This window comes from Eumetopias jubatus, unplaced genomic scaffold (assembly GCF_037043125.1).
Source record: "Eumetopias jubatus isolate StellerSeaLion01/CBP00866 unplaced genomic scaffold, mEumJub1_p1.0 scaffold_2, whole genome shotgun sequence".
NCBI lineage: Eukaryota > Metazoa > Chordata > Mammalia > Carnivora > Otariidae > Eumetopias > Eumetopias jubatus.
In genome coordinates this window covers 44,426,119-44,454,062 of record NW_028274808.1, presented here as the reverse complement: position 1 = coordinate 44,454,062, position 27,944 = coordinate 44,426,119, and the positions used below count along the sequence as shown (strand labels likewise).

General features: G+C 47.7%; 1 protein-coding gene across 1 annotated transcript in view; it reads left to right on the top strand.

Annotated features, from left to right (window-relative positions):
• The first annotated feature begins 240 nt into the window (after window positions 1-240).
• BIN3 (bridging integrator 3) overlaps window positions 241-27,944 on the top strand; it is a 43,371-nt gene continuing 15,667 nt past the window's right edge. The window contains exons 1-2 of the mRNA XM_028114356.2: window positions 241-334; window positions 22,680-22,728. Coding sequence (XP_027970157.1) covers window positions 327-334; window positions 22,680-22,728 — 57 coding nt within the window. The 5' untranslated portion in view covers window positions 241-326. The remainder of the gene's footprint in view (window positions 335-22,679; window positions 22,729-27,944) is intronic.

The window sequence follows — 27,944 nt, the reverse complement described above, 5'->3', positions numbered from 1 at the left end:
CATAACAAGGTTAAGAGGCACGTGTAGTAAGCGAAAGAGAATTTTACAAGTCAATATCTCAGGCAGAAAACGCACCCGGGGGTCCCCACGCCGCCGCCATAGGCTGAGGCCAGAGACCCTAAGGGAAGGTGCGAGGTCGCGGGCCCGAGCAACTGCGCGGGACGCCAGCCGCGGAAGGGTTAACGCCCCGGGCCCCGCCCACCCCGCCTCTTCCGGGCACAGGGGGCGGGGTCACGTCACTTCCTGGAGACTGGCTGAATCCGGAAGTGATCCCTGAGGACCCAGTTGCGGCCGAGGACCCCGGCGGCAGGGCCAGGTTCGGGACCATGAGCTGGTGAGTGAGGCCCAGGGCGGCAGAGCGCCTTGCCCGCGCCCACCTGAGTCCCCTCGCCCGCGCTGCCCGCCCTGCCCGCACGGACCCTCCGCCCTTGGTCGTTCGAGGGCCCTTGCACCGGTGCTTTCCCGGAGGCTCCGTCTCTCGGCAGGACTCATCGGGAGATGGGGCGGGGGAATCCCCTTGGCCTGGGATCCCGCGTCTGTTTCCTGACTCTTTCTGTTACATGGAACCTGTCCCGTCTTCTCCCAGCTGCTTGGAGTGAGGAAGTTTCCTGTTTCCATCTCTTGTAAATATTCGTTGAGGTGGAGTAAAATGCCTTCTTTCTCCCCTGTGGACATCTCTCCACGGCTCCCGTAGCCCCAGAGCTGTGGCCCTCACTCTGGGGGCCCAGTTCACTGATCAAAAACCCACTCGCTTTCACTTAACAGTCTTCAAAAGACAAAACTTGCTTCCCTTTTGGAAGGGTCCAGAATCGAAAACCCACACCCACACTCCGAATGTGGGATGGAACTCGTTTTAATCATTTACAGGGCCATTACCCACTCACTGTTTTCTCTTGAACATAGACATAGGTAAGCTTAAACATTGTGGGAACTAGCAGGCCATGAGACAAGACCGTAAAGGTGTCTCGGAGTAGCAGAGTCACAGCTCAGAGGAAGGCATGTTGCTATATGATGCCCATTAATAGATGAAGGCTCATAGTAGAGACTTCATAATATATAATGGTTGATTTGTTTTGTAAGACTCGGTTTGCCCAAAGGGCCTTACCTTCAGGCCCAAGGACCTGCGTATCCACAACCCCAAACCTCAGGGGGTCCAGCTATCATTTGCTTATATGAATACACTGACCCCGAGAGATGTATGGATCAAACCTCTTGGAATCCAAGGTCCGTTAGCATAGGGAACGTGTTTGCCACTCTGTCCTCATAGTCTAGCCTGTTTCTTTACACAAAGTAAATGTACGATAACTAGTCATAAATGAATGAAGATCGTCGAATATCCTTCAGGAAGGTTCTCGCAGGCTCACATTTGACCATTAGCGGAAACTACACTCTGGCCACAAGCAGCGAATGTCAGCCCGTGTTAAGGACAATTCTCTAATGTAAAATGTAGACCATTTCTGTCCCCTCCTCCCTCCTGCTTCTTAGACAAAGATTGGTGGACAAATGTCACACAGTTGGTGCCAGCACGTGAGGAAGCCGGGAGCAATGCCCTAATAACCCCCTGCAGGAGCTGCTCCTTTCTCCTCCATCTTTGCTCCAGGAGGCCGATAAGGGGCTAGAGCCTGAAAAAGCTCACTTTCCCATCTTGTTATAACCTGGTTAGTGATGAGCAAAGTGGCAATCCTTCAATTCCCTCTCCTAGAGGAATTACTTCCTTAAAGTGTCAGCCTGGGTCCCCCGACCTTGTGATATAGATGTCCTCTTGCCAGCCTCATCTGGAATCTTTGGAATTCTCTTGCTTAATTTTTCAGGGTAAAAACCAGGAAGTACAAATGCGTTGTATTGCTTAGATTGGCATTTACAATTTTAAAAATCAATCTTTTCTTCACAAAGCGGGAGAAGAACAGAGCGGAGACCAGGGTAAAAGATTCTCTTGGTGATCTGAAGCATGCTGTTTCCACCTGTCTTGAGGAGGGCTTTTTTTCTGAAAAAGGAATAGCCTGTTTCCTAAGGCCTGTCAGGTTGCAGAGAATTGAAATTGACAACAGCCTGTTCAGCAAAAGCTGAGATTTTTGTCCTGCAGAATTAACTTACTAGTACATGTGCCACTTGGCACCTCCTTGGAGTGAGGGTCAGAACCAAAAGGGTGGCTTTGTCCCTCAAAGCTGAGATTCCTTTTTCTTCCTCTTTAGAGGGCCTCTACGTCATCTCTTACGTGGACCCTGACCCTATCTCCCTGAGAGGGGAACAGCACCGGCGCCTGGGCACACAATCACACTCAGTTTCTGGCTCAATGGCTGGCAAAGGGAGCGGGGCTGGGTCCTTCTGATTCACTCCTAGAGTGGTTTTCCTGCTCCCAGAATGAATCCATCCATTCATCCGAGACTGGAATTCTCAGTGGGGGAAGAGACCAGAGTGACGTAGGGCCATCATAGGAGGCCGATGCCCAAGGTCAAGTTCACCAAGCACATGGGGTATGCCAGCCATCATTGAATAAGGCCTAGGGACATGCAGCCCATGGTCCCCAGAGGGTAACCATTGTTCTGGGCTAGGCTGGGCTTTCAAAATGTCGCAGTGAGAAATGTCCAGTATTGATGCCCTTTGCACACTGTGGACTTTGCCTGAAGAGTGAGAGGTCTTTGTTCCCTGCTTCCTCTGTGCATGCAGCCCACCCACCCCCTGTTTGTTTAGTGGGTACCTGCTGCCTTCCTGTACCATCTACCCATCCCTTCATCCACTGAGCTCACCCACGTGCCTTCTTGCCAGGTGGTCCAGTGGTGTGCCCTGCTAGGAAGAAGGCGTTTGATGTTCACATCTCAGGTCACTGAGCCACTGTTTGGGCCTAAGTCAAGCTCTTCCTTCTCCTCTCCTGCTTGTCTCCCCCTCTCTCTTCTTGTGTCTGTGTCGTCATTATTGTATGGAGGGAGAGTTCAGTAAAATTAAGAATATAATCTGCTTTTTCAATCTGGCTTAGCTGTCTCTAGGGATTGTAGCCTTCCCTGGAACCACATACCTTGATGCTCTTAGGCTTAAGTGACAAGGAAAAAGGAGTCCTGTAGGAAATCTTCCTCTATTAGGGGTCCAGAAGTTTGACTCGGAACGAAGGAAATTAGGGTCCCTGCAGAGAAATGTGGCTGGGAGCTCGAGGGGTGAGTTCAGGTTCTGGTTCCCTCCTTCCCAGGGTGGCCTGGGCAGGCATTCAGCCTTCCTCTATCTTGTTTTCGCCACCTGTGACATGCAGCGGATAATCCCGGCTGACGCTGTGCCACCCAAGCCTGTTGTGAAAAAAACGGAGACTATGATCGTTTTCTGACTCTTCTGGGCTCTTCTACCTCTCTCTGCCCCTTAAATATTGATACTCCTTGGAATCCATCCGCCCCCGCCCCACCCCCATGTTCTCACCCTGTATGCCCTCCCCCTCATCTTCAGGATAAATGCCTGACTCTGGGCCATGGCTTATGAGGCCCTCCTGGACCTGGTTGTCCGTCTTTACTCCTGTGTCTAAGCTTCTCCTGGCCCCTGGTGCCTCTGTCCCTCTGTATGCACTGTTGTTCTGCCTGAAATGCCCTTCACTCCTACTTCGTCCGCCAGGCTGACGTATACGCATCCTTCCGGAGTCGGGCAGGCTTCACCTCTTCTGAGGGTCTTCCCTGAACAGCCCCCAACACCCGGCCAAGCCGACTTGGGTGCCCCTCCTCTGACCCTCATTAGCATCTGTACTTGAATCGTTGGTTCACTTGTCAGTAACCCCACCAGTCTCTGCGTGATCGAGAAAGGGACTGTGTCTTGGTCATCACTGTATCCCTAGCAGTGTCCCCAGCAGTCCATACATGTTTATTGGATGTATGGGTGAGCACTATTTTTCCATTTCCTGACTTGCCTGAGCTCAGGAAAACTTTTCAGATGAAAACGTGCAGAACCTATAGGCCGCTTCCTGAAATGAAGAACCTCTAAGAGTGCTGTCGTTAAGTCGATGAGGGAAGAAGTGGCTTCAGAGCCTCTCGGAGATGGAGTGTTCTGTCACCTCTGTCCCTGTCTCCAGACTGTCCTCTTCTCTACTTGCATAGAACACCTGTAGCACCTCCACAGCCTTCCAAGGACCACAGGCGTGTTCCTCTCCCTCACAGACTGCGCGAGGGCAGGGTCTACAGCTTCTTCACCTTTGTGCGTGTCTCCTGTTTGCACATAGTAGGTACCTAATCGGTAAGTGTCAAATGAAAGGAATGGAATATAAAGAAAGGAAGGCAGACCGAACCACCCGTTCTGTTTCACACATGTTTTCAGTGGAGGCTCTTTTCCCTCTAGTGTGACCCTTGCCATCGTACGTTTGTACAGTGCTTTTAACTTTTCAAGTTACTTTCCCCTCCATTATCTGATTTCATCCTCACGTGTACCCTCAGAAGTATGCAGTGCAGGCCTTCTTATCTCCCTGTGACAACTTACTAGAATTCAATCACAGAGTACCTGGCAGAGCCAGAACTAAAATCTGCATCTCCTGAGTATTCTCTGTGCTTGAACAGAAACATTAGAAAAATGGCAGACCAGGGGCACCTGGCTGGGAAGTGGGAAGAGCACGTGACTCTTGATCTTCGGGTCCTGAGTTAGGTATAGAGATTACGGGGAAAAAAAAAAAAAAAAAAACAATGGAAGACCATTCCCAAGCTGATTGGGCCCCAAAGGAAGGTATTGGGCTTTGCCAGCACGTGTGAACACTACCGGGGTGGTAGTGAATTACAAGAAGCTGCCAGTTTTCACACTTAACGCGGTAGAGGAAATCCTGTGTCGTGCACACGTCTGGGTGTTCTGGACCATCTCAGCTTCTTACTCTGGGGCCTCTCTGCCTCGGGCAGCCTTCCCACTCACTTCTTTGGACAGGCCAGACTCTCCCCAAGTGTTTTCCTCTTCTGTGGAGAGCAGGGTGGTGCCCAGAAGACGGACCCTTTGAGGAGCCTGTGTGATTCTGTAGTTGACGTTGCTTTGGGCACCGGTGTAAAACATCTCACTCTTGTTGCAGCTGTTTGTAGTGAGAGGGGAAGGGACTTTTTCCAACATTTGGAAAGAGCCACGTATCCTGAATCCCACAGCTTCTTCGTCAAAGATGTTTTCTTCTGTGTTGCACTCTTTATGTACATGTGTTGGGGTAGCTTCAGGGTTGGCCGGTAAGCTATTAGAGGTGCTTCCCCGAACCCATTATTTCAGTGGCTAACCCATTTAAATAGGGCCCAGTGCGACATGTCGCACACAGGTCATACTCAATGACTGTTTGTTGATTTATTTTTTTTAAGATTTTATTTATTTATTTGACAGAGAGAGACAGTGAGAGCAGGAACACAAGCAGGGGGAGTGGGAGAGGGAGAAGCAGGCTTCCCGCTGAGCAGGGAGCCCGATGTGGGACTCGATCCCAGGACCCCGGGATCATGACCTGAGCCGAAGGCAGACGCTTAATGACTGAACCACCCAGGCACCCTGCTCGTTGATTTAATACTTAGTGAACATTTCTACTGTACAAGGGCCTGTGCCACATGTTGGGGGACATTCCAAAGGTTGTAAGAACCAGTGCCTGTCTTCAGCCAGCATATGGAAAGCTCCAGGGATTCATAGGAATGACAGCCAATCCCTAAATGTCGGTGTGGCATCAAGAAAAATTTCAACCGGAGGATGTGATTTGAGCTGAACCCTGACTAGCGAGTATGCAGTGTTGCAGTGGGCAGTGAGAGAGAAGGATGGCGTGGAAAAGCTGTGTGGAGACGGAATGCATCAAGAGTATTTGAGGTGGTCCACCAGGAGACCGGCTTTGGGTTTAGTGAAGAGGGCTTTGGGGAGAGGCTGTGTGGATGACAGTGGGCACCAGAGTCGGGGCCACATTGCTGGTGCTTGCGGTGCCGCGCTGAGCGCCGAAACTGAGCTTAGGCTTTTGAAAATGGAAGGGTTCTGAGCATGGAAGTGGCATGGGGAAATGAGTGATTTCATCGGATTAATTTGGCAGTGGTTTGTACGAGAGCTCAGAGAAGAGGAAGGATGGAGCCAGGGGGCCAGCTTGGACAGTGGCTTCCTAAATTTTTTGACCACAACTTGCAGTCAGAAACACCTTTGATATTGCAGCACACCTACATTTATACTTCAGATAAAAGCTTCACGTGGTATATGTGTGATGCACGCCAGTATTTTATGTTCTATTTCATGTTTAAAAGAATGGTGTACTTCTGTTGATCTCAGGACTAATTTTGATAGGTTTACAGCAGGATAACGTGTAGCAGCTTACGTGATTGATGCAGGACCCCAGTTAGAAAAACACTGATCTAGAAGTTTATTACAGGGGTTCAGACTATAAGCCAACATCTGTGACTCCAGCCAGCTGAGGATAGTGTTTGGTTTATTTGGTTGTTTTCCGTGGGTTATAAGAAGAAATGTAGAAGGGGCAACTTTGCCCCAGCCATGTGCTTTATAAGAATGTAATCCATGGATGGGAAAACTGTCAGTCACTTTATAGAAAAGAAAACCCCAGTGGACAAAAGCCTATACCACGATGTTGGTTTATTAGTAATCAGGGAAAAGCAGATTAAACCAACGAGATGCCATCATACAGCCATCCAACTGGCCACAGTTTTAAAGTCTGGCAACACCAAGTATCTAAGGATGAGGAGCAGTGGGAATGCGCGCCCATTGGCATCCAGGGTGCAGGGTGGTGTGGAGAGTGATGGTGTAAATTGATACTGGAGATTTCTACAGTACCTGTGGCAGTTGGAAACGTTCACACCCCCTCACCCAGAGAAACTCCCGCAGGGGAGCGGGATTGCTTCATTGTCTATAGATGTCCAGCCTCTACCATGTGGTATCTTTACATAATGAAACGGGTAGTCATTAAAATGAATGAAGTAGAGCTATGTATATCAACAGGGACAAATCTCAGAAGCATAATGCTGGACATAAAAAGTTAGTTTCAAAGTGATACATTCAGTATTGTACTTTTTTAATATTTTATTTATTTATTTGAGAGAGAGTGAGAGAGAACACAAGCAGGGGGAGCAGCAGAGGGAGTGGGAGAAGCAGACTCCCCGCCGAGCAGGGAGCCAGACGTGGGGCTCAATCCCAGGACCCCAGGACCACGACCCGAGCCGAAGGCAGACGCTCAACTGACTGAGCCACCCAGGTGCTATTTACATACAGTTCAGGCCTACAAAACAATATTGTGTTGTGCTTATGGATTTAAACGTATGTAGTGCAAGTCTGGGAATAATACGTACCAAACGCAGGGCCGTGGTTCCCCGCCAGGGTGAGGAGGAGGACGGAATCGGGCTGGAGCACGGCGGGGGGGGGGGCTCGAGCAGTGTCTGAGGGGCTACGGCTTCATGTCAGAGCCCGATAATGCTGGGTGAATGCATGGGTAGTTCTCTAGCATTTTCTGAGTGCTTACAATAATTGATAATAGTTTCTCTTAACTTTTGTCATGCCTGACCTGACAGGCATCACGGCTAGGGCCGACCTCACTGTTCGCAGCAAGGGAATCATTGCCCTCCCCCTGCCGGTAGATGAGGCTGACCTGGAGGGGGAGGCCTAGAAGTGAGTTTCCATCTCAGCCCTCCTCCTTCTCTGTCCTGCTTTCAGACCTTCAGCAGAGAAGGGAAAAGGTCGAGTGATGAAAGCTCTTTGTATAATTCCTGGTTGGTTAGAGACAGAAGTGAAAATGAGAGTAGAGACAGTGCCTCAGAAGCTAAGCAGCTGGTCTGGTGTTTCTGAGTCTGTCGACTTCTGAGCCACGGCTCACCCATCCGAATGGAAAGCAGGTATCGGAGGCTTCTCTCGGCTTGTTGAGTAAGCAGGATAAGCCTTTCACCTCAGAAGGCCTTCTGTGTTCCTTTTATAAAATGGGGAAACCCGTTTTCTAAGGAGCTACAGAACAAACAAACAAACAGACTCCCTCCCTGAATTGCCTGCCTTCCTCCCATTTCTTAACCTTTAGACGCTCCATCAGCCTCCAGACTTCTGTCACAAATCCTTTTACTACTTGGGAGGAAGTCCCCATTCATTGTAGGCAAATGCATTCACTTGGGCCTGGCAGTGATGCGCTCTCCTACGGGATTGTTGCTTGCCCCCAAAGCAGAAAAAATCATTTCAGGTTTCCTAACCATACTTACTTCTGTGTAACCGTGTGCGAGCCACCCTCTCGGGCCTCAGTTTGTTCATCATCGTCGAAATAGCACCCACCACCGTCTTCACTGCAAATACTGATAGGCTGCAGACTCTACGTCAGGAACTCTTTTAGGAACTAAACTCATTTGGCCCTCCCAGCGACCCTATATGATACGTATATTACTGTCTGATTCTGTAGGCAAGGAAACTGCGAGATAGGAAGGTGAGATAAATTGTCCAAAGCCCCACAGCTGGCAGTTGGCAGAGGGAAGAATTAAAAGCCAAGCAGTCCAGCTCCCGAGTCTGTCCCCCGACTCAGCGCACTGCCTCTAGTGAGGAATACAGGAGTGGACCACTTGCTTTAAATGAACTGTTGTCTCTGAAGCATCTAGCACCAAGCAGCACTAGGAGATGCTCAATAAATGGTCACTTGAATTGGAGGATTTCTAAGATCTCACATTATCTCCCTGAACATTCTGTGATTCATTCTGTGTCAGCTTCTCAGAGGTCAGCCTGGGGAGCAGTGGGGAAGGAGGGATCACAGCTGAGCTGGGGGATTGTTCTAGTCCAAGCAACAAATCAGCCAAGTCACAGAGTCATGCCTTTTATTTTTAAACACACACATACCTCTTCGGACTGGTGGCGAGTCAGGGTAGTATTGTGTGTGCTCTGGTTTTAGATCTGGCTAATTTAGGGGAAGGCCTGACGGGGGCGGGGAGGGGTGGAGAGGCTGTGGTCAGAGGTGCTGGAAATGGCCATTTTACAGCTCAGTCCATTTCTCCTTCTGATGGGGTCTCTCGTGCCCTTGCTCGGGCTGAACTGGATGACCTCCAGCAAGCAGCTGCTTTGCCAGAGCCGGCCGCCTCTCCATAAGCCCTGCCCTGGCCCCAGCCCTCTGTTTCCCCTCCAAGTGTCAAGGTGGTGGTAGCTGTGGTGGGGCCTCAGACCAGAGAAGGCAACGACCCAAGGATAGGGTAACAGAAGGATGGGGGGAGGAGGGGCTTGTCCTTACAGCCTGCAGAAGCTGCTGCCTTTCGCCCACCTTCCTGCTCTTGCCGAGACAGTGACTCAGGCCCAGACCACTCCCCGGGGAGCCAGGATTTCAGCCACTATCAACTGCCGCCTCCTCTTTGCTCAGCCCTCCCTTCGTTCTCACCTCCCTCACCTCCTCCCTCCCCCCAAAACTGTGATCCCTCAGAAAGATGTGGGGTGGGGTAGACTGAATCATTTCAGGGTTCTTTCCACCCCCAAGCCAGGCCTAGGCTCATTCACATTCAGTAGAAACGATTTCCAGAGGCCAAGGTGAAGACCAGGAAGGAATGTGTAGGTTTGGGCTTCTTTCCACTCTTCTTTGTCATGGAAGCAGAGGACTCTCCAAAGAAGGCGGGACCTGAGGGATCTTCTGGGGTGACCAGGGGATCCCCACCCAACTGCCATCTGGGCCTGCCTCTTGTCTCTGCCTCTGCAGTAGAGGGGGTGGGGAAACAAAAGATTGAGAAACCTAGCAAATTGAAAATGCAAAAGAGCTGTTTTTGTAAATAGACATTACACAAGAGCAGGAGGTTTTTGGAAAGGCTTTACTGAGACAGAATTAGCCAACTGGCATCATGCTGCTAATAGAGACATTTACTGTTTGAAAAAGTATATTTGTAGTTTTGGAGAACATCCTGTTGACTTTTCTTTATTGTGAAAGTGAATTTTTCCCCCCTTTCCCTCTGCACACAAAGAACTTTTTTTCTTTTTTGAAGTGGGGCACGTTGGGGGTTGAAAAAGGGTAGGCTTGAGAGAATTGTTTTCTCCGTTTTGTTGCTGAGACCAAAATATCCCTTCTCCTGCCCTCTGGTGCTCATACTTACGGATTGGCAAGTAGAACCAACTAAGAAATCCTAGTCCGGAGGCCAGGAGCTCCGAGCCCTCTTGGTTTCTTCCAGAGCAGAGAGATTCTTTGGAGAGCAAGCCCTGTCTTCTCTCCGGACCTCTGCTTACCCGCCCGATGCCAAGGGAAGAACCCCAGGGAAAACGTGAGGAGGAGGGGGACCAAGGTCCTGAGGCCCAGTGAGCCGCTCCGTGTCCTGGAGGACTGCCGGCCTTGGCCACCACCCCCGCTGGGCCGGGGCGCCTCTGCTCTCGGAGATGCTGTGATGCTGTTGGACTGGCCGCGTGTGCCTTCCAGAGCAGCTGTCTCTCCCGAGGAGGTCCCTGCGTCCCAGCAGCGTTCTAGAACCACAGGGAGGTAGTACCGAGAAGAGGCAAAAGAGCTGCTTCAAGTGTAGTCCTTCTGCCCTGTCTTCTTGCTCTCCCCTGGCTACCTTTCACTGCTTCTGTGGCAGAGAATCTGTTCTTCCCTCAGGGTACCTGCCCCAGTTTTCGGGCTATTTCTCCGGCAGAGGGGAGCATATCTGCCATTTGGCAGCCGTGGAATAAACCCAGGAGACTCTTCTCCTGTCATATTTCCTCTTAAGCTCTTTAATTTATTAGTTTTGGGGGACGCCAGGGTGGCTCAGTCGGTTAAGTGACTGACTCTTGATTTCGGCTCAGGTCATGATCTCAGGGTCATGAGATCGAGCCCCGAGTTGGGCTCCGAGCTCAGCGGGAAGTCTGCTGGAGACTTTCCCTCTCCCTCTGCCCCTCTGCCCCTGCTTGTGGGCATTCTCTGTCTCAAATAAATAAATAAATCTTTAAAAATAAAATAAGTTTTCCCTCAACCCATATTCTGATACCATGTCCAGCTAGGCTTTACCGCCAATGTCAAAGGGCAGCTCTGTTTTCACAGTCTGCACCCGGTGTACTTTCCCCTGACCCCAGCTGCTGCTGGTGGCTGGGGAGACCCTTTTTAGCTTTGGTCTAGTCAGATAAGAATTGAGAGGCCGAAGACAGTGATCTTACTTTTCTTTGTTGTTTATAAAGCCTTATCTGAGAGTAACTTTTTTCAGGAAACTTAAATGAGAGTATGATGTTGTATAGGGTCCTTGAGACAACATACTGATTTACTTCTTTATTTAGCCACTTATCCAGTGCTTACTGTGTGCATCAAACTGGACTGTAAGCTCCCTGAGATCATAGAATGAGTCAGTCTTATTCATCCTGATAGCCCTAGAACCTAGAGTAGTTCTAGGTATAAAGGAGACCCTCAATAAATATTTGCTGAATATTCATTCAATGAAAGGTTGAAAATAGCACTGTACCTAATACAGTACTTACAGAAGTTGCAAAGAAGCATAACATTCAGTCCCTGCACTGGAGGGCTTGTGTGTCATAATCAGAAAGTAAGATGTTGGGACGCCTGGGTGGCTCAGTTGGTTAAGTGGTTGCCTTCGGACCAGGTCATGATCCCAGGGTCCTGGTATCGAGTCCCACATCGGGCTCCTTGCTCAGCAGGGAGCCTGCTTCTCCCTCTTTCTCTCTCTCTCTCTCTACTTGTGCTCTCTCTGTCAAATAAACACAAATCTTAAGAAAAAAAAAAAAAAAGTAAGATGTATACACAGCAAAGTTGGTTAGCCTGACCCTTTACCAAGCAGAGTGTAATAGTGAATCACAGCACTGGGTCTAAGAGAGCAAACTGATCATCTAAATGCATGCTGAAGAAGGCTCTGTGACAGAACTCAAAAATCCAGTCTTTGTGTCTTTTAGGAAACTAGGAACAAAAAGATATTTCCTAACTAATTGGAGGCTTTCTGGCTGAAACCAGTAGCCTTTTTCATATTTAATGGTGAAAGATCAGCCCCGAAGCATTCTTAATAAAGTCAGAAACATTTTTCTACAATTTCTGGCCAACGCTATAACACAAGACAAGAAGTAGTTACAAAATATTGGGAAAGAAAAGGGAAGTTTTGTCATTATTTTCAAGTGATATGACTGTCTATTTGGAAAACCTAATTCTTTTTTTCTTGCTGAATTTCTCAGGCTATATAGGTTAAGTATGTAGGCATGGTGACTGGTTTCAGGGTAAATATTTAATACCCAATAGCTTTCCTGTGTACCAGGACAATAAAATGAAAAAGAGAATTCCATTTGCAGTGTAAGCAAATGGAATTGGTTCCATGTGTAGGGCTACACATTTCACATGTAAGTGTTACTTTGGAATCTTGATATTCAACAAAATAAAAGTAGAGGACTTACTCATAAGACTAAAGCACATAATAAAAAGACTTGAGTGAACGGAAAGAAATACTATGGCCCTGAATGAGCAAACCCAATATTTGTAAAAATGTAGGATCTTCAAAAGTTAATCTATAAATGTAATGCACTTTCAGTAATAAGTATCCTGATTTTGGGGGGCGGGGGGGCACACAGCATATGACTTTGAAGTTTATCTTAAATATTAAGAGAAATTAAAATAGCCAATTACCTGAAATGAAATGTAATGAGAAGGGATCTGTTTGGGTAGATATTAAGAACTGTTATAAACCTAAATAATTAAATCTGTGTTATTGGCAAAAGAGTAGACAGGTCTGTGGTATGGAATAGAAGTATTTCACACTAATGAAATGATTTCTCAAAGATAGTTTGTTGTTTAAGTTATGTTAAAACAACTGGCTAACCATACACTCAAACTCTAAATGGAGTAATGATTTAAGTATAAAAAATAAACCACTAAAATTCATATGGAAATTCGAGGGACACAGCCAAAATAATCGTGGCAAAGTTGGAGGGCTCAATACTTCTCAATCTCAAAACTTACAACAAAGGTCTAGTAATTAGGACATTGTGGTACTAGCATAAAGATAAACATGTAGATCAATGGAATCAAATCAAGAGTCCTGAAATAAGACTTTACATTTATGGTCAGTGGATTTATTTTTTTATATATATAAGGATGCCAGGACAGTTCAACAGGGAAGGAATAGTCTTCTCGACAGCACCAGGATAATTGGATATCCACATGGGAAAGACCACCATACACAAAAATTAACTCAACATGGATCAAAGTCCTAAATGTAAAAGCTAAAACTATAAAATCCTAAGAAGAAAATGTAGGGGTGAGTCTTCATGACCTTGAATTTGGCAAAGAATTCTTAGACGTGATACCAAAAAGCACAAACAACAAAAGAAAAAATAGATTAAACCTCTTCAAAACCTAAAACTTTTGTGCTTCAAAGGAAACCATTAAAAGAGTGAAAAAACAATTCACAAATGAGAGGAAATATTTGCAAATCATATATCTGATTAGGAATTTGTACCCAGAATAGACCAAGAACTCTTACAACTCAACAATAAAAAAAGACAACCCATTTTTAAAACAGGCAAAGGATTTGAATAAATATTTCTCCAAAGAAGACATACAAATGACTAATAAGCACATGAAAAGATGTTCAGCATCATTAGTCATTAGAGTCATGTCAACCAAACCATGATGAAATAACCCTCATACCTACTGGAATGGCTAAAATAAAAAAGACAATGACAAGTGTTGGTGAGGATGTGGAGAAATTGGAACCCTCATGCACTGCTGGTGATTGTAAAATGGCACAGCCACTTTGGAAGAGTCTTGCAGCTCCTCAGAAGTGTAAGCATAGACTTAACCACCATATGGCCCAGCAGTTTCACTCCTAGGTGTGTACCCAAGAGAAATGAAAACATATGTCCACACACAAACATGTGCACGATGTTCATAGCAGCAACATTCCTAATGTCCAAAAAGTAGAAACAACCCAAATGTCCCTCACCCGGTGAGTGAATGGATAAATGGAAAGTGGGTGTGTGGATAAAGACGGTATATCCCTGCAATCGAATATTATTCCATGATAAAAGAGGAATGAAGTCCTGATATATGCCACAATGTGGATGATCCTTGAAAACGTTTTGCTAAGTGAAAGAAGCCAACACAAAAGGCTACTTCTTATATAATTCCTTTTATAGGAAATGTCCATACTAGGCAAATCCATAGACATAGTAGATGAATGGTTGGCCAGGGGCTGGAGGGAGGGGAGAAATGGGGGGTGATTGCTAATAGATAATGGGGTTTCTTTTGGGGTGATGAAAATGTTCTGAACTTAGATTGTGGTGATGGTTACACAATTCTCTGTACTAAAAACAACCAAATTGTACACTGGATGAATGTTATGGTATGTGAATTATATCTCAATAAAGCTGTTATTTAAAACTTAATAAATCAGCTTCCAAGTAAAGATAACAGGTTGAATACATACCTCTAATTTATCTCCCTCACAGATCCCACAAAAAGCACAGTAAAGTGATTTTGTTTTTAAGGCACAAATCTATAGATTCAGGGAGAATAGAGACATCAGCCACATTTGGGAACTGGGATGCAATTACTTGCAGTAACTGTCTAAGTTCCAAAAAAGCTAGATCCTAAGCTGGCATTTAGGAAAACCGAGAGCCATCGCAACTTACATTATGGAATCCTCAAAAGTTCAGGAATTGATGGCAGTAGGTACTTCTAGAAGTGGGGTGAAGCCAAGGGCTCCAATCAGAAGGACTGGTTGAAAGCTGTTTCTGAATAAGTTTAGAGCCCTGCCATCTCCTCCCCAACTCCAGTGTCCCTGGGAGACTGTCCCTGCCTCATCCTAGCAAAAGAATGAAGGGGCCCCACCCCTTGGAGAGTATGAGACAGGGAGCTCCTATACTAGGCACACAAAGGTGGATTTACTGTGTGAAAACTATTTAATAAAGTTTAAGCTTCAGGGCCCCTGGCTTGCATGGACCTTGTCCAAGGCCCCAGAAGGAACCCTAGCTGTGTGTTCACATGATCCTGTGTTTTTGTAAACATCAAAAATGTATTTATACTGCACTCAGTTAAGAAAACCTCTGCCTTCACTCCCTCCTTTTTCTGCTCTATACTACCCCTCATGTCAGGCAGCTTTGGAGTAGCAAAGGCCTTTTTTGGGATGCTACTGGAGGACTGAATTGGGAGTATGCTGTTTTAGCTGCAGTTTGCAGACATTTTTTGAAAACTTTGATAAAACCACAAGAAATTGCAGATTCCTGAGTTGCAAATATACAAAGGGTACCTTTTTTGGTCCTCCTTATATGTACTTACAAACTAAGGGAAAGGGGTGCCTGGCTGGCTCAGTCAGTAGAACATGCAACTTGATCTCGGGGTTGTGAGTTCAAACCCCACGTTGGGCATAGAGCCTACTTAAAAAAAAAAAAAGGATTGTACGCCTTGAACTTTGACAATGTTCTGTGTGTCCATTGTATCTCAATAAAGCTGGAAAACGTTTTTAAAAGGAAGAAAAAAAGCTAAGGAGAAAATTGGGTCAAAAATAACGGAACACAAAAAAGTGACAAAGGTGAGCAATTAAATCAATAGATATTCTGAAATCAAAGTACAACAAAACATTTTCAAATTGTACTAAAAGCTAATAATTCATTACGAGAACGAGATCAGTTTTAAATAGGAGCGATGGTTGTTTGATAATCTAGCTAATAAAGAGGAGGAGCAATTCATATGAACACACTGATAAAACATTTAAATTTCTTAACACAAAAGATAACAAAGATGACAAAACTTATGATGTGCCGTCTTCCAGGGACATCAGTGACAAGCCGGTTACCCCCATAAATTCAGAGAGCGGCTAAGACTAGTCATCATAGAAGAAAACCTGAAATGTGTCCTGAAATCTTACAGTTCATTTATGAAAGAAACATGAGATTTTCCTAAATTTTATAACAGTCCTAAAATTTGTAGTGTGTTTATATATAACTGGTAAGCTACAAAAAAGCTTTTCCAAACTGTCAGTAATAGAAAACAAATTTCAGTCAACCATACTAAAGGAAAGGCTGAATTACCTTTCTTTTCTCTCTAAGAAAATGATGTTACCCACTCTGTGTCACATGAAGAGGCAATCATTGACTACACAGCCAAAAAATGAATACAGAGGTGTGTCAGGCAGATGATTAATAAAAATATTAGGTTATTCTTGATTTTCTGATGTTGATGTTATTTGTCAGCTTTTATAACTTGTAATTTGTTATGTTCTTTTCTCTAAATAAACACTTTCATGCCTATTTTTATATTTGGGGTTTTTTAAAAATTTTTTTAAAGATTTTATTTTTAAGTAATCTCTACACCCAGTGTGGGGCTCGAACTCACAACCCCAAGATCTAGAGTCGCCTGCTCCACTGACTGAGCCAGCCAGGCGCCCTGTCCTGTGTTTATATTTGTAAACTTGCATTCTTTTTCTTTAAAAGGGCATGCAAAATCATAAGCTCCAGGCCCACAAAACTCAGATCCACTGTAAGTCCAGTTGAGGGCAGGACTGCCATCCTCAAGGCAGGAGGATGAAGTGAAGAAATGCGTGGGGAGTGCTGAGAAAACCCTTCCACTCCCCTGTGGCACCTGCAGGACACACACACACACACACACACACACACACACACGCGCGCGTGGGGAGTGCTGAGAAAACCCTTCCACTCCCCTGTGGCACCTGCAGGACACACACACACACACACACACACACACACACACACACACACACACGTACACGTGACCTACTCACTGAGCTCGAAGAACACTCCCGTGACGAGACAACAGAAGAAGCTTCTCTGCCCAGAGAAGTAAAGACTAGATACTGACATCAGGGACTCCCCACAAAACTGCTCAGCCAGGCCACTCTACACAGTAGACCGACCTCATCAGAGCACTCACGGCTTCTAATCAGCTGTTTTGTCTCCTGTCACGCATGTGAGCAGACACCCAAGAATTACCACACCCCGAGGGGAGTGTTGAGTATTTTTGAAAAATGGAGACAAAAGCAGAAAGACAACTTGAGGGGAAACTGAGACTCCAGGAAGAAGAAATGTTTTCTAAAGCTATCATTAAGGGCTTTAGAGAGAGAAGGCATCCATGAAGTAAAAAACAGGATACCATAAAAAATAAAAATAAATTAAAAAAAAAACAGGACATCCTGAAAATTAAAAAGAGCTCTCAGAAATTAAAAATATGATAGCAAAGGGGCACCTGGGTGGCTCAGTCGGTTAAACGTCTGCCTTCGGCTCAGGTCATGATCTCAGGGTCCTGGGATCAAGCCCTACGTGGGGCTCCCTGCTCTGCGAGAAGCCTGTTTCTTCCTCTCCCACTCCCCCTGCTTGTGTTCCCTCTCTTGCTGTGTCTCTCTCTGTCAAATAAATAAAATCTTAAAAAAATAAAGAAATAAAAATGATAGAAATGGGGGCGCCTGGCTGCCTCGGTCTGGAGAGCGTGCAACTCTTGATCTCAGGGCCGTGAGTTCAAGCCTCACGGTGTAGAGATTACTTACATAAATGAATAAATAAAAACTTTTAGGGGCACCTGGGTGGCTCAGTCTTTTAAGCGTCTGCCTTTGGCTCAGGTCATGATCCCAGGGTCCTGGGATCGAGCCCCGCATTGGGCTCCCTGCTCCGCGGGAGGCCTGCTTCTCCCTCTCCCACTCCCCCTGCTTGTGTTCCCTCTCTCGCTGTGTCTCTCTCTGTCAAATAAATAAATAAAATCTTTAAAAAATTTAAAAAAGTAAAACTTTTAAAAATATACGATAGAAATGGAAAACTTGACAAGATAAGGAAATGTTGAAAAATAGACATTGGAGAAGCAACCAAGGAGGGTCAGCATTGGAATTAACAAGAATTTCAGAAATAAGAGGCAGAGAAAATGGGAAGAAACCAACCACGACCACGTTCTTTTAAATCCCAGAACGAAAGATTATAAATTGCCAAACTGAAAGAGTCTGGCCCGTACCCCAGCACAGTGAATGAAATTAGACCCACAAGGTACATCCTTGTGACATTTCACACCACCGGGGACAAACGTGATCCAATAAGCTTGTGCGAAGAAGTAGGTCACCTACAAAGGATAGAAATCAGCGTGATTTCGACTTCACCACCACAGTAGTACTGGGAAAGGAGAAGCCAGCGAAGCAATGCCTTTGAGACTGAAAAGAAATTAAGCCCAGCCCACATTCTATACCCAAACTAACTGGTGTGAGGCAGAGTACAAAGGGTTTTTGTTATGCAAAGTCTCAAAAAAAGTATCTCGCACACACTTTTACTCCACCCAAACGAGGAGTAAACCAACAAAGAGGAAGACACGTATTCCAGGTGTCAGAATTCCTGGGAGAGGCGGAAGGCATCTGTGTGAGGAAAGAGAAGGGGAGAGCCTGGGCTGTCAGCTGTGCTCCAGGGGCCGAGCTGCTCAGAGGCTGCCGCGGACACTGCTTCCAGAAGTGAACCCCTGATACGAATAAACGGGTTGACAGTGGATTGAGACAACGGAAATAGAGTGAGGGTTAAATCCGTAGAAAAATGAGTCTCAGGGAAAGCAAAAACATGCAGTGTTACTAGTTACGTATTGCCGTGTAACAAATTACCCCACACAACATAGTGTCTCAAAACAACAGTACCAGTTTCTGCAGGTCAGGAATTTGGGAGTGGTTTAGCTGGGGGGCTTGGCTCCAAACGCTGCAGTCTGCTGAAGGTTTGGCTGTGGTGGAAAAATCTGCTGGCCGCCACCACTTGTAGGAAGGAAAAGAAATCATATGATTCTCCTAATAGTTTACTTAGTATTGATCTAACCAAATCACATAAGTGTATCGAGAAGAGGAGATGCAGATGTGCCTTTGTGTCATGGGGGTGGAGGCCTGGAAAGGGTTGGCTTCTTTAAAGGAAGGTTTCTTAAATCTTCCCCTTCCAAAACAAAAAGGAGCTAGTGCCTAAAACCTAACAAGAGAGAGCAATAGAAGCATTTTTATTTAGAGATGCAAAGGTAGATGTCAATAAAACCAGCGCAGTCAAAAGCGCTTGTCTTGGGCAAGTGAGATGTGGGTGGGGGAGGGAGGGCAGAACCTAATGTCTCACTTAACAAACCTTGTCTTATTAAACTCTGCCCACGTAGAACTCGGATGAAAGCAAACTCAGGTTAATAAAATGAAACCAATAAAATAAATTTAGGTGAATTTTTATATGTCGGGTTGGAGAGGGCAGTTCTTTCTCAGCGAGACACCAAACGAAGACATCGTAAAGGAAAAAGATTTGGTAGATTTGACTTCATACCAGTCAGAAGCTTCTGTACATTAAACACACATGTACAAAAGGGCAAGGCAAACACTAAGCCAGAAAAAAAATCCTGAAAAACAGGCCAAAGGGCTAGTGGTAAAATCTAAACCATTTCAATCTTTTAAAAAATGTCAACTGTCTCAATTTGCCTCTAGGGCGGTTTGGCAAATGTATCAAAGTCTTGGACATGTATATATCCTTTGACCCAGCAATTCCAACTCTAAGAATTTATCCCTTTGTGAGTAATCCTTGATGTACACAAAGATTTCTCTATTAAGAGTTTTTTTTTATAATAGAAGAAAAATCTGAAACAGTTGAAATGACCACCAGTAAGTGATGTGGGGCACAAAAATAAAATGGTGAATGAAATACTAGATAGCTCGTACAAATCAGCCTGATGGCAACTGCATACTGGCATAGAAAAACCTTCATGATGTTTCCTTTGTTCTTTAAAAGTTATGTAAATATACATATATACCCATGTACATTGTATGTACACACAGATTCAGGGTGTTACTGTTTATTTTTCTGTGTGTGTGTGTGTGTGTGTGTGTGTGTGTGTGTGTGTTCTTTGTGTTTTCCATGTTTTCCAAGTGTTTGACACCGATCAGGTGTTATTTTTGTAGTCAAGGAAAAAACAAGGATTTTTTTTTCGTTTATTTGAAAAATATGGAAAGTGCAAAGGAGAAAACAGTAATCACACTCACACCACCCAAAATTAACCACTACTAACACTTGGCATATTTGCTTCAGATTTTTTTCTTTCTGCAAACTTTTAAAATATAATTAACACCAAAACATTAGCCTTGGTTATCTTTAGATATGAGACTGTGAGCTGTGTTTTGTTTTTTTTCCTTCTTTTCCTTCCCTTTCTCTCTCCCTCTCTTTCTGTCTCACTCTCTCCCCCTCTCCCCTTCTCTCCCTCCTTCCCTCCCTCTCATACTTTCCTGTATTTCCCAAGTTTTCTCTGATGATTATATTTTACTTTTTAAAGGGATAAACTTCAATTAACTATAAAAGGTAGACTATTTTTAAATGCCAAATAAAGTCTTAGACATCTAGAAGAAGGCAAGCAAGGTTTTAGACTTGAGAACAGCTTTGATGCAGCCTGGAGAAGGGAAGGCATCCCGTATGGGTGGAGTGGCCATATATCCCAGTTGCCCTGGACAGTCCAAGTCTTATACCTGTTGTCCTGACGACATTATTGGTGACATTTTGCACACAGCATGGTGCACGAAACCTGTCATTTGCGTAGAAGGCTCCAGATCAGCACAGCCTCCTTCCTCCCGATAACTCTGCTCTCTTCATTTCTTGTGTTTCCGATCTTTTAAAAAACAAGGAGCCCCTTTGAAATTCCATAGTATGTTAAGGTTAGGTAGTTTGATCAGATGATTTTTCTTAGTTCCTTCAAAGAAATACAACAAATTCATGTGACCGAGCGGCAAACCATGAGTTGCGGAGAGAGAAGGGGATTGTTTACTCCTGGTTCAGTTGTGAGCCAGCAGCATGACCCTGGGCGAGTCACTGGACCTCTCCAGATTGGCTCTCCCATCTGCAAAATAAGAGGGTTGAACTGGAACAATTTCTATGGTAACTTGCAATTCTAAAAATACTGTGATTCCAAATTGAGATTTAGAGAGGCTGTGGCACCACAAGTAATAGCATCGAAGTTTCTAATTTCTGTAGCTAGTCTGTAGTCCTAGACTCCAAGTTAGCATCATTTCGAAGACCACTGTGAGAATTCTGGAGAATTCTCATCTGGCTCCCATGTTCCTGCAACAAAGATTCAGTTTAGAAGGAAAGTTTTAGACGGGCGAAGGGACCCCCTAGTCCAACTCCTTTGTTTTAGAGTTTAAGAAACTGAGCTCCAGAGAGCTCGTGATTTGTCCATATCACAAAACTGGTCAGAGGCAGAGAGCGGGCTTTCTGATTAGCGGTCTAGAGCTTGTTATACCACAACATGCTTCGCACAGAACAGAGTCAGTCTTTTCTCAGTGCCACCAGGACCTCATGTGCACTGTCACCAAAATGGTCCTTGAGGGCAGTTGTTCGCTGTCCAAAACCATTGAGTCAACTCCGATCCCTAATTTTGGGAAGAGTAACGGGGGTGGGGGGGTGGGGGGGGAAGCAAGAGGAGGAGGGGACTGCAGAGCTCCGCTCCCCTAACCTTTGTTCTTTAGATCTGCAGAAGGGAAAGAGCAATTCTTTTCTCTCCTTTTCAGTTCCAGAGCTTACCTTTTCCCTCTGCTAATTATATAGCCACTGACTATTTGTTTACAGAAGCCACGTGAGTCAGCCAGCCCCCAAAGGGTTAATGCTCCCAAATTACTGGGCTGGGTTAACAATAAACAGGATGTCCTCCAGAAATTAAATTTAAACCACTGTGACTCAGGCTGGCCCATCCTCTCCACCGGATCGTTGTCTGGGGTTATTATCGGTGGTTAATTATACCATTGGGTTTAGCAACAGTGTTGGTCAGTTTGGGCCAAGAGAAAGCAGGCTCAGGCAGAAGGGCGTGCAGAGGGAAGGGGCGGGTGTGGATGGGTGGAAGCGGGAGGTTTGAACGGGAAGGGACTCTGGGTCCTGAGCACTGAAAGGAGTGGGAGTAGGAGTGGCATTGTCCCCTCAGGGCTCTCCTGCTGTTGCCCTGTCCCCTGAGCTGATCCCAGGGGTGCTTAACTCACTGTTAGCTCAGGGGCTTCGGGGAGCCTCCTTTCTCCAGCCATTGGCAAGCTTCAGAATTCTCAGTGCCTCAAGGCAGCTTCAGAATTACCAGTTTAACCCTATCCTTTCGCAGAGTAGGAAATGAAACCCAGGGCGGTCCTTACCTGCCAGAAGGTGGCCTGCTCCTCAGAGGTGGAGGCAACAGTGGTACGTTGGTTTAGAGCCTAGACCTTGACCTTCCTTCTGTTTATGCAAACTGTCGTCCGTTTCCAAGTGGGGAACCTTAGGTGCAGAGCTTCTTAGCAAGTTCTGGACAGACTTGGGCCAGACTTTGAGCCACAGTTCAATTTTGTCAGTTCTTACCGGAAATAACCCAGCCTGGCTGGTACTTAATGCCCCTTTAGTTTGTCATCCCTCTCCAGCCACAGAAGCAGCTCTGCAGGGCTACTGTTTGTCCCTCTATAGAGAAGTAGTGAAACACCTAATACAGACGAGAAGTGGTGCTCATGGTGTTTTTTAAACGCTTGTTTGCAAGGATGATAGCTACCCTGCTGAACCTATAATTTCTGACTTTGCAGCTCCTCGGGACACAGATATACCGTGACTGTGAGTTGAACAGTGTCTCCCCTTTCCCGCCCTCACCTCTGCACACCAGACTCTTGGTAGGAGAGATGCTCTGGGGCAGAAGGCGGTGCCCAGGACTTCCAGCTGACACTCCGGAGCTCAGCCTGGCTGCCGCTGGCCCAAAACGCACGGGGCAGGTGGCACAAGGGCTGGGAGCGAGCCGCCACCGCTCTTTGCCCTCCTGGGGAACACGGCCTAGACTTCATCAGTGCTTTTCAGCCACATCCTTCCCCATTTCTCCTAAAAGCCCCCTTTGTCTCTGTCTCTCATAGGATTCCTTTCAAGATTGGGCAGCCCAAGAAACAGATTGTCCCCAAAACAGTGAGTAACCCGATTCTTTCATTCTGAGGCTCAGTCTGTCTCACGTGGCCTTTGCAGAGAACCAGAACTTTGACTCAGCACATCATGGGCCTGGGAGGGCTGCACCCCGGCTGCCTTCTTCCCAGCCGTGTTGCTCTAGAACCTCACCTAGACTGTGGCTTTCAGGGGCCTCCTAGCCTGGGACATTTTCCTTCCGCAGATCAGCCTGGGCTCGTCTCCATCATCCTCGCGCAGGTCGAGGAGGTAGGTGATGGGTGAGGAGGAATCCATTGCTTCTGAACGGCCCATCTCTGCAATCTGGCGTGCAGTCTGTGCTTTCCTAAGAGGGCTTCTGAAACATAGGCCCCCCACCTCAGGCTGCGTGAAGACCAGAAAGCTTCTCCAGGGGGGTGCCTTTCTCTCCACTGCCAAGGGCATCTTGGCCAGGACCCAGAGTTAGCAGGAGAGCATGATTGAATCCTACCCCCTTGAGAGCCCACAGTTTTTATCCCTATTTTATCTCCAGGATGGGAGAGGAGTCATAGATTCTTAGAAAGTTAGAGATGGGAAGCCCTTACTGATCATCTAGTCCAACCTGATTTTTCTGATGAGAAAACCAAGGCCCACGAAGTCACAGTGACTTTCTAAGGTTGTAAAAAAAAACTAACACTGACAGAGCTGAACCCAAGTTGGAACCCAAGTTGGAGCCTCTGTTCCATACACATTCCATTCCTTTATGCTACCTCACTTGTGCTGGGAAGCTCTCCCATGGTTTGGGAATTCTGGTAAAGAATGGCCTCTTGGACCCCCTCAGCCACCAATCTAAGCAGGCTCTTGGTTTTACTGGGAAAGCCTAACGGCACACTGCCTCTCCTTGTGCCCAGCACCGTCTGCCTGCTGGAGCTCCTGACAGTTCTCCTCGGTTTAATAACCTTGGCCCGCCTTGGCTCAGGACTCAGAACTACAGGAAAGATCCTGCTGCAGTTTGGCAGGAAGGGCAGTTCAGCACACATCTGACCAATGGCTCAGTCTTTGGAAAATCCAAAGTCAGGCCACTTAAAAGGAAGTGGGCCTGAGTTTCTCTTTCAAGTGAAGGCGGGCCGAGGATGACAGAGAGCTTACCTCCCATGCAGAGGCCGGCCATCTGTGGAGGCTCTCAGCTGAAGCGCAAAGAATCTGGGCGTGCAAGTGTTGGGCCCTAGCCGGCTACAGGAAGTGGGAAGGTGTGGCTTGAGTCTCCAGAGTTTAATCCAGGGCAGATCTGAAAGGGAAGTGGTTTTGAGAAGGGTCTTTTATTCCCAACACTCACTACCAAAAAACAAACAGACAAACAGAAAACTCTCCCAACACCCTTACCTTTATGGAGATAGCCACTGTTCTCCACAGAAAAGTATAGGCTACAATTCAGTTTCTAGCTTCTTTACCAGAGTGTTTTTTGACAGATCTCTTGAGTCTTTTCATCTGAGGAGTGGTGAGGACTCCCCAGAGGAAGGGCAGAGGGATACTCCCAGCGCCTACGGTTGGCCCTACAGACAGGCCCGCCGATGGGCCCCGGGCCTGCCTCTTCACCTCCTCACCGGGGTCTTGTTTGAGATAGAATCGTGGTCCTTTGACTTTTGGAATCCGCTCCCCCAGACAGACTGGGCATCAAGTAGTGGTTAAGAAGCCAGATTGGGGAGGTTTCCTGCCTGGATTCCCACTTCTCTGCCACGTGCTGTGTGTGATGGCCGTGGAAAAGGCCCTTATGCTCTCTGAGCCCTGCTTTCCTCCTTAAGTGCAGATGAACCTGGTACCTATGCCATTGACATATTCGGAGTCCTACACGAGGCCAAGCACTTAACACAGCGTCCGGCACATAGCGAGCCCTCAATAAATACTAACTCCATGATGGGAAGAGAGTTGACTTGACTCGTTCTAAACCACCGGGGACGCAGCCTATCCGCAGCAGCCAGATCCCCTAGTGCAGGGGAATGGTAGGCCCGGCCTTTGATCTCTCACAAGGAAGCAAAGCCTGGTTAGGGCTGGGACGAGAGTTGTTTGCTCCCTCAACTCCCCAGGGGCACTGAAGTATAAAGAGTGAGAGCCTGCCCCTTCGGCCTCGTTCTCCGCCACACTGGCCCCTCCTGGCCCCCAGCACAGGCCGAGCCCGGGCAGCCGTGTCGGTGACGCACTGCTCTTCTTGCCCGGGCGCTGTCAGAGAGGGGCAGATGTGGCTGCCTGCTGACGGGAAGTCCTGGTGCCCCTGTCATGGGAAGAAACACTCATGTTATCTTCAGGGAGTTTCAGGAGGTTTTTGGCTCAAGGCACCCAGCTGTCAGACACAAAGAGAGCATTGTGTGTTTGCTCACACTGCTCTCCTGTGCCCAGGTCATTAACACGAATCCCATTATTGTCAAGGCTCTGGCTGGAATAGCACGTTCTCTGCAGGGGCTGGCCATCGCAGTGGGCGGGAGGGACGGAAGCTCCCCCAGCTCCCAGTCCCAACCTTCCGCTTAGCCGCCCCCCCCCCCGGCCCCTCCAGTCCCATAAAGTAGCTGGAGCATCTTGGCGTGGCAGAAGCCGCTCCTCCCTCGTAACCCGCAAGGAGGGAAGAGCTCTTTGAAGCAGTCACCCCAGGTCTCCTGGGGGAAGGAAAGCACACGCTCCGACCCGTAGCGGGGGAGGCGCTCCACGGCATCAGGGCAGAAGAGCATCCGCCGTGGTGCCATGTCGAGCCTTCACTTGAGAAAGATTTTCACTTGCCGAGTGGAGAGTCTCTCAGCCTCATTTAATCTTGTTGCAACAGACCAAAGGGAAGCTACCTCCCCCACCCCCCCCCACCAACACCCCTCAGAGAGAGGCTTCTTAGAACACCTGGCGTGCCGTCTGCCTCAGCTCTGATCCGACACAGCGTAGCTCCAGCGTTGCAGCCCCGGCCCTGCCTGCCCGTCTCTCCCGCACTTCACGAGTGGCACTTTGGGTGGGAGCTCAGCCCACTCGTTCACTTCACAAACACCGACTCGCACTCTGTGCCAATCTGACCCCGGGGAGCAGCCCGAGGCCTTGGAGAATGCAGGGAGCGGCCTGCGGTGTGGGGCTCGGTCCCCCTGCGCTAACCCTGCGGCCCGGCCCGCTGACAGTCTGCACATGTGTTTACACTTGCATTGTTGACCGGGGGCCAATAGCCTCTCTGGCAGAAGCATCAAGCATACAAAGATGTTCAGATCTTTTGTGTTTGGCTCTTTCCCTCAGAATGGATGTACCTTGGACTGAGACTCCAGTGTGTCTCTCTGTTCCCTTAGCCTTTGTCCGAGGGTCCAGAACCCTGGTTGTGCTGCCTTGGATCTTTCCCCAGGGGAGGAGAAAGCTCTTGAGCCCAGTGAGCTTTAGGAGCAACCCACACCTGGCCACCAGAAGCAGAGGAGGGAAACATTCATGGACATGGCAGCCTGTCGCATGGCCTTGAGCAGCAGTAGAAGGATCCAGCCCCACCCCGACATACTTCCCAGCTGCCAGCGTGAGACCTCAGGTTCCTCACCAGCCAGAGTGAGCCAACCCTGCTGGAACCCCACAGTCGCTCCATTTCTGTGCAAGTCCAAGCAGTGCCGGCCAGGGGGACCAGGTGCTGTCTGACATCCCACACACGCATCAGCACACGTGGGGATTGCAAAAGAGAGTGCCGGGAGCCAAGGCCGTGGCTCCGGTGGGTCTGCAGGCCTTCTGTGCGCCCGCCTCCCCTTCAGAAGCACCAGCTCCGTGTTCTTGATCTTCAGGAGAGCTGGATTCTGACCAAGACCTCCTTTATTTAATTTCGTTCTTTTGAGAAAAAAGGCTTTTCGTATGTGAAGACTCTGCTTAGCGGTCACATCCTACGAAGTAGGAGAGGGGATGTGTCCGGTGAAAGGAAGCCCCGGTACAACCCCCAGGCACAGGATCCAGGCTTAGCCAAAGGCCTAGCTATCAACCAACCACATGCTGTGTGCTGCCCCTCCTCTCAGCCGAGGGGTTACGGTCTGGTCTGCACCCCCAGACTGCTCTGGTCCTCCCAGCGCCCCTGCATGTAGGAGAGGAGCAAGGAGACGCTGTCAGCGGGCCAGGCACCGTGCTCTGGGCTCGGCACAGACTGCCGGGGGATCCTCCAAGCAAGCCGGCGAGGCCGACAATGCTACCCCATTGCCTTGTCAGCCACCGGAAATCTTCACAGGGAAAGGCTAACCAGAGTGATCCCATTCCACTAGGAAAGGAACTGAGACTCAGAATGTTAGGTAGTATTTTTAATGCTGCACAACTGGTATCAGAGTTCAGTTCTCGTCTGTCTCTGCTCGCTCCTGTCCCCCACCGTCCTCGGCGGCAGTGCTGGAGAAAGGGCTGGACTGCCTCAGTGCGGGCTTGCTGGGCCCGGGCCAGGCTCCCCGCCCCAGAACAAAGCCCCTGCCTGCAGTCTCGCCAGACGCTCTTCAGGCTTTGGCTGAGACTTTGATTCCTGCCCAGCTACACATCCCCCGGGATAGGTGGCACTTGAAGCTTTTATCAGGAATATATGCTTTAGTGGGAGCGAATTTTGAATTTCTCTAGAGCAGCTTTTGATGGATTATAAGGAAGGCAATGATGAAGATGTCAGGCTCCTGGATGGGGGGGGGTGGTCTGTTGAGAAGAGGGCAAAGAGTGTAGGATGAGGGGAAACGAGTGGTGAACTTTACTTCACAGCTTTGTGTCAGGTCCCAGATGCTGGGCGCATAAAGTAAGGAGAGACCCCAAGTTCCTGCCTCTCAGTTTTACAGTTCAGATGAGGAAGGTGAGGTATGTCCATGCAAGGGTGGTGACACGTTGTCATGCCCTGGGACCCTGGCTAGGCAGGTGCTCTGTGCCCTTCTCACGGGGCCCTGCCCATGGTTTGGGTCACACACATAAGCTTGTATGTGACTCTGTTCCATCTGTCCCATCGGGCCCACGTCTGGTGTAGTTACCAGTGGAGTCCTTGCACCTGGCAGAAAGCATTGCACTTAATAGGTGCTCAATAAATGTTTGTGGGATTAATGAATGTTATTTTCAAAGCAGGGCAGTGTTCCGAGCTAGGAGTCTGAATTCTAGCCCTACATCCTTCCGTAAATCACCCCCCAGCTCCGGGCTTCGTTCTCCTCACTTGTAACATGAAATAATTGGCCCAAATAATGTTCTGCCATTCTGGGACTATGTTGAGTTTACCTAAATGCACATGAGTATGGGGTCCATGGGGCTCCCGAATGCTCCTTCACGGG